At 44.8% G+C, this 9,762-nt stretch overlaps 1 protein-coding gene across 1 annotated transcript in view; it reads left to right on the top strand.

The window, feature by feature from the left end:
• The window catches only part of tgfbr2b (transforming growth factor beta receptor 2b), a 24,854-nt gene extending 21,415 nt beyond the window's left edge, over positions 1 to 3,439 (top strand). Inside the window, exons 6-7 of the mRNA XM_062538341.1 lie at positions 1,592 to 1,719; positions 2,130 to 3,439. Coding sequence (XP_062394325.1) covers positions 1,592 to 1,719; positions 2,130 to 2,312 — 311 coding nt within the window. The 3' untranslated portion in view covers positions 2,313 to 3,439. The remainder of the gene's footprint in view (positions 1 to 1,591; positions 1,720 to 2,129) is intronic.
• Positions 3,440 to 9,762: the final 6,323 nt, after the last annotated feature.

The following is a 9,762-nucleotide window of genomic DNA, read 5'->3' on the forward strand; positions in this document are numbered from 1 at the left end:
TGCTGTAAACCACCCCGGCCCCACCACCACCACCACCACCACCTCCACCTCCACCTCCACCTCAGCGCCTCTGGAGTTGGCATGGGAGCCCGATGAGGGAGGCCCAGCCCAGCCCAGCCCGGCCCGACTCAGAGCCTGGGTGACATCTGTTCTCCCTGAAATAAATAAATAAACCTCTCAGCATTCTTCACATAGCTGCCATTGCTAGGGGGGTGTCGGGTGCGGAGGGAGACTCTTGAGTGTGACCATTGTGTGTGTGTGTGTGTGTGTGTATTCCTGGGTTACAATACGGTGTTATTAGTTATGACCCATCTACTTCAGCTGTAATCAGCGCAACATCTAAAACAGGCTTCTGTTTCTCATGATCGCTGTGTGCACTTCGTCGGCCCCAGTGTCGGATCGGGGGGGTTTTCTGATTGTTTCTTCATCTGTGTGGCGTTGCACTCGCGCCAACATGACTCCCCGTCGCCTTCCACTCACCTATGGGAATTAGCAGGTAGGCAGCTGTGGAATTTGTTCCATCTGACCACAGGAAGTGAGGGGGTGGGTGAGAGGCTGAGCTGTGGGAGGCCCAGCAAACTAGGCCAGAAGCACCCGACTGCCCCCCCCCCCCCCCCCCCCCAGTTTAAAGACTATGGCAGGGGTCTGAGTGGGCGTATTTTTGCTTTATAAATTGAAACAGGGGAAGTCCACTTGTCAAAAACAGGAAGTGGCCGCTTGTGGAGTCAGCTTCTCCGCGGGGTCCCACATCGCAGGGCCGGCCTGCGCCTCCTGTCCGGGACCAGCCACTTCCTGTGGGCCTGTCCAGCGCCGAGCTGGACCCTGTACCATCGGCTCCGAGTGTGACAGCCGGGCCTCCAGTTTTCCATTCGGTGGAATGTGTGTGCGTGTTCTTTTTTGTCTTTCTTTCTTTTCTCAGTGATTGGCCCAGTGAATCTCTTTTGCGCTTGCGAGTGTGAACTGTAACGGTGGGAAACCCTGCGCGGCGGCCGTGTCAGTGGGTTTCAGCGCATCTGGCCCGAGGTCTGTTTCATAAGCGCTGGCGCGCGTCCCGCAGGAGAGATATTTCATTTTTATGCCCATCGCTGGCGGGACGCTGCCTTGCGATCGGCGAGTGAGCGTTTCGGATCCAGCCAAAACAGACAAAAGCTAGCTCATGAGTTTTTCTTTTCCACTTGTTGTGAACCCACGGCGGGGTGTGGCCGCCCGACTTGTGCTTCTTTTTGGAGTCGCTTGTGGTTACGGCTTTCACAAACGTGTGGAAAAAGGAAAAGTCCAAAACAAACACACACTTTCACTCTCCTCGGCCCTGCCTCCTTCTCCGCTCCGCTCCGCTCAGCGGCGCTTCCTTCTCGGACGGCTAGCTCCGACTCCTGCTCCATTGTGTGCTGCGATAACCCCCCTGATGCCCACTGCTGCCCTTGAACCCCTGAGCAGTAATTCACCGCCGTGAAGGGTTTTCTGCTGGGACTGAGGGGCCACTGGTCCGGACCGTGGTGATTAATGTTCCGTCCTCTCTCTTTCTCTCTCTGTGTGTGTGTGTGTGTGTGTGTGTGTGTGTGTGTGTGTGTGTGTGTGTGGCGTCCTGCAGAGGTGAAGGACTATGAGCCGCCGTTCGGGTCCAAAGTGCGAGAGCACCCCTGTGTGGAGAGCATGAAGGACAACGTCCTGAGAGACCGGGGCCGGCCCGAGATCCCCGACAGCTGGATCAAACATCAGGTAAGCCGGGAGAAAGTGTGTGTGCGTGTGTGTGTGTGTGTGTGTGTGTGAGACAGAGCAATGAGAGGACCGCATGAGCGGAGATCTTTACTTCAAAATGACTGGAGGCGAATGTGAGTTCGATAGCTAACAGTAACGAATAACTCACAACTCATCAGCTCTGTAGTGCTTTGATAGCACACAGATACATCAGTTGGCATGTACAGTAATTTCGCGCATATAAGCCGCATTGTGTATTAAGCCGCAGGACAGTGTTTTATGCAAATTAAAAGAAACAAAACCGTATTAACTGCCCCCCTGTATTAACCTCATAGCTGAAGAAATTTAGCAAAATGAATGTATAAGCCGCGGCTAATAGTCTGGAAATTACGGTGACAAGCTCTGGTTTTCCTGCGCTCCCTTTTCATCAGGGCGTGGGGATCGTGTGCGCCACCATCAACGAGTGCTGGGACCACGACCCCGAGGCCCGGCTCACTGCCCACTGTGTGGCCGAGCGCTTCGGCGAGATGGAGGACGAGCTGGACAAGCTGTCCAGCCGCAGCAGCTCCGAGGAGAAGATTCCGGAAGACTTGTCCGTGGACGACGGGAAGTGAGGGAGAACAAAGCCCCCACCGTATCTCCATGTGCCTTTGGGAACTCGGAAGTGCCTTCTCTCTCACACACATATCTCTCTGTGGGGGGGGGGGGGACAAGAAGAGAGGATTGAGTCCTGTGACCCCCCCCCCCCCCTTTACTCCCTCCACCTTCATATCGGAAACTGGAATGTGTTCATACATACAGTGTAGTATGTTGACATGTAGGAAGCGGACTGTGGAATAGGGTTTTTTTTTATGTGTTCTTCATAACCAAAGACTGAAGCACTTTACATGCTTACCCGCGCATAGGAGACACTGGGACTGTGGCAGTTGGACTGTGTCCCGTGTATTTTTTTAAAGGGTGTGGTGAAGTTAGTCTGGGGCTGGCCTTCCCGGACGGCCAGTGTCAGGCGCCAGATGTACAGACCGCCAAAAAGGAGAGAAAATGAAACGCTAATGATTCTGACATACAGTACATAAACACAAGAGATTGTATGATGATGCTAGAGATCGACAATTCAGGACTAACAGAGATGCAGTGCTATCTTTGCAAGTGTGTGTGTGTGTGTGTGTGTGTGTGTGTGTTTGTGTGTGATTATGTATGGGCCTGTCTGGTATGTATGTGTTTGTTTGTATGTGTAAGTGTGTGAGTGTGTGTGTGTGTGTGTGTGTTTATGAGATAGAGAGAGAAAGAAGCAGAGAGAGAAAGTCTATGTCTGTGTGTAAGTGTGTGTGAAGTATGTCTGAATGAAACTGTACACATATTTCTCTGTGTGAAAGTGTGTGTGTTTGTGTATGTTTGCATATGTGTGTGTGTGTGTGTGTGTCTTTTGTAAGAGTCATTATTTTATGTTCTCTATAAAGAAGCTTTAAAAACATGTTCTTGCCCAAACAAGCACAGTGTACATAAGCACATCCAAACCATGCTAACAGGAAGGGCACCAAAAGGGAAGATGCTGTTTATGATGACATGTGATGAGTGGGTGGAGCACCATATCAACACACACACTGACACAAAGAAAGAGCTTCCCCATGATATATGCATTACCAGAAGCATCAACTATTGTGCCTTTCTTTTTATCTTTTATGTAAAATATTGTAAATCTTTTATGAATAAAAAATATGTTTATGTATTTGCTAAAAAACATCTGCTTCTCTGAGTAGTCTTTGATTCTGATTCCGGTTTCCATAACTGTGTGTTTGCACGAAGCCTTTGTTGCCCCAAAGAGAATTTGCCTTGAAGTCAACTCAAGGGAGTCACACTGAACATTGACGTGCATTCGATTTCTGTAAGTCTATTTAGTCTGTCACTCACTTCTAGTTGGCTTCCATTGTAAAACTCTGAGAACAGACTTAACCGACTCCATTTGGTAAACAATGTGCTCTTCGGGGCATATTTGCCGCTGTTCCAGACAGGCAGACAAGCCGGCAGGCAGGGTGAGGTGGAAGCAGAGGCAGTGCAGGTATGCCCGCCAGGTTCTCAGGCTCCTGCAAGTGTGTGTGTGTGTGTGTGTGTGTGTGTGTGTGTGTGTGTGTGTGTGTGCTCTGGCCTTTGGAGGGGTTGTCATCCTGCAGACGTTCAGGGGGAAATGAGTTCTCCTGTCTGCCTGCCAAGCCGCTGCCCAACCTGCTTACACTCCTGATCTCCCCGGCCACGTCCCCAAGCATGGGAAAGCAGGTGCGCATTTTTTTTTTTTTGCCCCTGTCATTTCAGAGGTGATGAGCCGTCACACGCCCTGCCGTTCTCCCTGTGTGTGTGTGTGTGTGTGTGTATGTGTGTGTGTGTGGGAGGATGTGTGCTTGGGGGGGGTGCCCATCAAGATAAAGATGTCGTCAGCGCACCTGCCTGCCAAGCGGGCCAAACCCACATTACGCAAAATATGTTTTCTTGGAATAATTGCAACACATAAAGGCTCGGAACAAGCAGCCGTGTGCTGGGATTCCACTCGCAGTGTGCCAGTAAGCGCTAAGGCCCCTTAGTAGTAGAATCAGAAACATGGAGAGACTTGCCAGCACTACTCTAACTCTGTGCATGTCTCACGTCCAGCAGTCTATGCTTGGCATCAGAACTTGCATGGAAACTCAGGGGACTGAGTTTAGAGCCTGGAGCCCACAGCCAAGAACGGCCCTACAGTAGAGAGAGAAGGAGAGAGAGAGAGAGAGATGGAGAGAGAGGGAGAGAAAGAGAGAGAGAGGGAGAGAAAGAGAGAGAGAGGGAGAGAAAGACCACGAGAGAGTGAGAGAGAGAGAGCATATACACCAAATTGAGCAGAATAACCTCTCCTTTTGAGGGAGCTTTGTGAAGCGTGGCCGTGTTTGCAGTGAGATGTGCAGCTGCTGGACTGTGGAGCGGACCGGTCGCTCTGCCGGGACTTCTGTAGCGGCGACGGTGCGGTGCAGACATTCCTGCTCGTAGCGCACTCAGACCATGACCGTAATGACAGGGCCGGCGGAGGGCTGCGAGTCGTAAGGCCGCGCGAGACGGGCAAGCGAGACGGGACCCGGCAAATGCCTCCCAGTTTTTTTTTTGCACCCGTTCTTAGCAGGTCCCTTTTTTTTTGTTACTGCTCCTATTTAAAGATACTCTTCTATTTTGTGTCTCGTGATTTCTTTTTTTTTATTCTGCATTGATTTTTTTCCCCCAGTGAGTCAAGTTTTTTTTTGTCTGATCTGACCTCTGAAAATAGCTTGTCTTTTGTCTGGATTTTTGTCTGGAAGGTTTTCAAAATCAGAAGTAGTCTAATTGTCACACAAAGTGTCACAGTGTCGCTGGCGAAAGAGAAGTATGCTTATATTCTGCAAACGTGTTAAAGAAGACCAAACATTTTCTGTTGTTTTTTGTTTGTTTGTTTGTTTGTTTGTTTGCATTACATTACATACATTATTTCAAAATAGAATGCATTTGGGAGTTTTTTCCAACAAGACTTGACTCTATACTCAGAGTGCCAACAGGTCTTGTTATCTGCGCTGAACATGTTCCCCTATTGACAACACATTCAAGAATAGTCAAAGTCCAAACTCACATTTATAATGTGCCAGCCACATAACTTTTACTTAGATGTGGTTATCTGTTATGGCCGTAGATATACTGTAAGCTGCCTACTTCAGAAGAAAGAAGAGCACTGCACAGTGCAGCAACAGTGTCTGGTAGATGACTGCCTCCTGTTGACCATGATGATGATAGTTGAGCGCATTAGACAGGGATCATTACAGTGCCTTTGAACTATCCTACACAACACACTGATACTCAGAATATATACTGTATATATATATATTTAGTATATTATATGGCAATGCTGATAGAAAATAAACACACATTTAAATAAACACATTTGATTTTATTGTGCTACTGCCATTATTTACAAACAGAAGATATTAATCTGGATCACAGTTTCAAACAGGCTTGCATGTTAGAGACATATGTTCATGCTGACATTAATTATTTGCCACATCCAGAAAAGCAAAACACTAACCCTGAAAGTATGCAATATTTGTCTGTTGAGACCACACTCTGTGAAGCACAACTCAGCAATGCTGAAGTCTTTGCTCTGTTGCCTGAAAAAAGATGTTGCTCAGAGACACTAATTCCAGTGGTTAGTGATTCATGTGTGTGTGTGTGTGTGTGTATGTGTGTGTGTGTGTGTGTGTGTGTGTGTGTGTGTGTGTGTTTTCACTATGCATTATTCTGATTTCTTCGGCTCTGTTAAATCCCCAAAGCCCAATTTATTTCCTCATTGCAACATCTGGGAAGTATGCATGTCCGCAGTGTGACTACTGAGGCTAAACAAGCTTAATGATCCTGAGATGAATACTGCGAAAGCAATATGTGGCACGTTCAAACCAGTCTCCCGGCTCATCAAAGACTCCCTATTGTTTATGTCTCTGCTCTCCTCTGCCTTTAATTGCTCTTCTGTCACTAAAAGGATATCACACTTCTCCCCATTGCCACCAGAGGGCGCTGTCTGCAAAGAGGACAGGCCAATATGGTGCAGTCCTCTCAAACACTCTTGAAGGTTGCACATTTGCATTTAGATATATAAATTGCATCAACCTGACGACTTTGGCAGATCATGTTGGACAAAAAGGACAGGAATAGATATACAGTATGTCATAAAACAAGCCAAACTTGTGACAATATGAAAGACATGAGAGAAAGATGAAATGAGGTGGCCTTTTTTTTTTGGTGCAGAGACAAGTATCTCTCCACTGGCCACCACATGGCCATATCCCTTCATAGCCCTATGATATACGAGTTGCTATACGTATTACTGGTATTAGTGTACAAACAAACCCATAACAATGATGGACGAGACTGACCGAAGCCAAAGAGGACCACCCATCATCAACAGTGCTGCTGAGTGGATTAAACTGTCTGTGTTACACTGACAAAACCCTGGGTAAACAAACAACGTGTGAGTGTGATGAAAAACAATGTACCGTAACACAAACAAAGGCACCGTAATGGTAAAACCGTCCAACCGTGTTATGGAAGCTCTTAGAGTTTTTAAGATAGAACTTGTCAAAATACAAGTCCTTGTTGATTGGATCTTTTAAATTGATGCTATTACATTTTTTTATCTGATATACAAACAATGTGACACCGGTTATGATAATCCACAAGCACTCAAACAAACACACACAAACTGACAGAAAAATTGGTGTGTCTCAGAACTCAGAAGTGTTACTGCCACTATGTGTCTGTTTCCAATGCACACAAAGTATCATCTTTGCTCCCTTCAGTAGGCAACAAAGCCAAAACAAAGGGATCAGAGGCCTATCTTGATAGATCTGGACAGATAAAAAAAAAAACGGATACTGGTGTGTAGCACATGCTGAGGACTTGTCACACATGATTGAACTGAAAGTTAAATATCTCTGGTATAGGAAGAGATAAGTGAGTTGTGTTGATAAATGGGTGGGTGGAGACGAGAAGTTGGAATGTTTCTGAAATGCAGGTCAATGTTAGAGGTCAACGTAACAATAAATTCAATTCCCCAAAAATATTGCCTCCACAAAGACAACAGGATTTCACTATTGCCATTGCTATCCAAGAGAATCGTCTTGTGGATTGTCTTGTGTTTAGTGTTGGCCTGATATAACAATATTGCTCCACTTCACTCTTACAGAATACACAAAGTAATGTAAACCTAATACATATTCTGAGAAAACATGTGTCCCTAAAAATAGGTATACTTTAGGTTTTGGTTGACTTAATAATGGTACACAAATTGAAAATAAATACGAAATAGTTGTAGCATCATGTTTTGAATGGATTCCAAAGACACTAAGCTGTTTTCCTGCCGATAAATTGCAAGTATTGCTGGATGTGTCTGTGGGACATCTAAGCCTCTATTTGGATGAATTCCTTGTATACGGGTGAAACAAACTGCATTTGGATTCGATTAACTATATAATTTCCCACATCATTTTAGTCATGGTTATCAGGGGAAAACAAGAATATACACAAAAGTGTTGGAAAACACAATATACAAGCATTTAACATTAGCATATATATTTTCGACATGTCTTAGTTTATGTTATTAATTCTTAAAAATAAATATGTAAATATATTAAGACCTATAATTTTATGCATAGTTTGTTTAAAGAATCAGCTCCTGTCCGGGCAGATTTCCATGCATAGAGTAATGCTGTAAAACAGATTTGACTTAAAGGCTCACTGTACTGAAAGCAGCCATTGCATTGAGTTTGTGGACTTTGATTAAATGCAAATTTGACCCGAGTGTAGAAGCATAACTTAGATGTAGCTGCAGAAATGCTGTAAAATGCTGTATATCATTTAGTTGAGTTTTAAAATATTTGCTTTGCAAAAACATATTGGCTTTCTTCTTTCACCTCACTGCCCAGATATTTCTACCAAAACAATTGGGACACAGACAAAGAGTCGTAGACCAGGTAGTTGTCTCAGATCAAAAACTGAAGGATGTCTGCAGTGGTCTTGTTTTCTTGTCTTCTGTTACAAATGTTTCAATCAACACAAACATGGGGAAAGGTGCCTATTATTGTTCCATTTTTTCATTTGAATGAAGACCGGTGATTTTCAATGTCATGGGTCAGTCATCTAGATCAGTGAGGTTATTTTGTGCCTTTGGTGCTTATATCTCTCAATGTAATTCCTTCAATTCCATTCGGAATGAACAGAAGATGTATTTTACCCTTGCAGGAACCTTATCTGTCAAAAAGAATAACAGTACTGTTATTGCCGTAACTGCAAGGAACTAACTATGAAAGCTGTTTTATCTCCGTTAGTCAAAGAACAGAGATGAGCAGTGTCAGCATTAGTTGCTTGTCTGGAGTTTATTGCTGTTTTTCATGCTCATCTGTCGCCATTTCTGATTGATGTCTTCCAGGCAGGTAGGCATGCATTGAAAGACAGCTGCTCAGTCAGCAACACATTTGGAAGTAGCCTACAGTATAAGCTATGAAGCAAACTTAACAGAACTGGACTAACAGTAGCCTACTTGACAGGCCTTCATCATGGTGAAAAAAAACCCCAAGTGTTATTTTTCTCAAAGACAATGTATGAAATTGCATTCTGCATCAGCCTAGACTAGGCCAGCTAATCAGTGCTATCTGGTAGGCCGTACTGATAATGGAATTTGAGGTTGTTTTTTTCTTAACAAATGAAAGGTCAAGCACTGAAGGGATGGGTTTCTGTTTAGAGTCTCCTCACATATTTGAATAAAACTGATTTTCTCATTTATAGCCTAGGTTTGCCCACTAGCTAGGCCTCGAAGCTGATACAATGTCTTTGCTTGACAGAATGTTGATAAGCCTATGACTGGCTACTTCTGAAATAGGCTATTTGATAATTTAAAATAAATGTGATTCTTGCCGTTTTGTTTCAATAGCCAAATATTTTACTGTTACTTTTGTGAGCCTATTTGCTTGGGCTACATAAATTCGCATTTTATACGCAAAACTAAAATTAGACCATATCATATTTCTGAGTTCTTAGTCACGAAAATAGAAAACAAATGTGAAGTCTTCAATCAAGTGACCCTGCATGAGGGTTCGTATTGCTTTTGCAGTTTTACCCTCCTAACTAAACTGGTCGTAAAGGGATGTATCGCTGAATTCCTCTTCTGTCATCCGTGTTACAACCAGATTCGCTCCCGTGGCGGCTTCTACGTTTTCCTTTACCCAAATTCATTTATTTCATTGGCCCTCTGTTATACGACTCTGTGGTTCTGGGGAATGTGATTGGTCTGAACACAAGGCTGTTATTGGGGGAAAAAGATGCGATTGGTTACTTAGTAAAAAACCATCCTTCTGTCACTGTTTGTCAATCGCCCGGACTTTGAGTCATTCTATTGGTGAAAGGCGCCGCCTGTCACGAATGGATATTGCTCGGATTGGTCTTGATGTCATTACATTCATCCCGCCCATTCATACCTGTCTTGCTGTAAGAGGTTGAATGCTCTTCCTACAGTTCTAGTTGCCCCGCCCT

This window comes from Sardina pilchardus, chromosome 6, assembly GCF_963854185.1.
Source record: "Sardina pilchardus chromosome 6, fSarPil1.1, whole genome shotgun sequence".
In the NCBI taxonomy this organism is placed as follows: Eukaryota; Metazoa; Chordata; class Actinopteri; order Clupeiformes; family Clupeidae; genus Sardina; species Sardina pilchardus.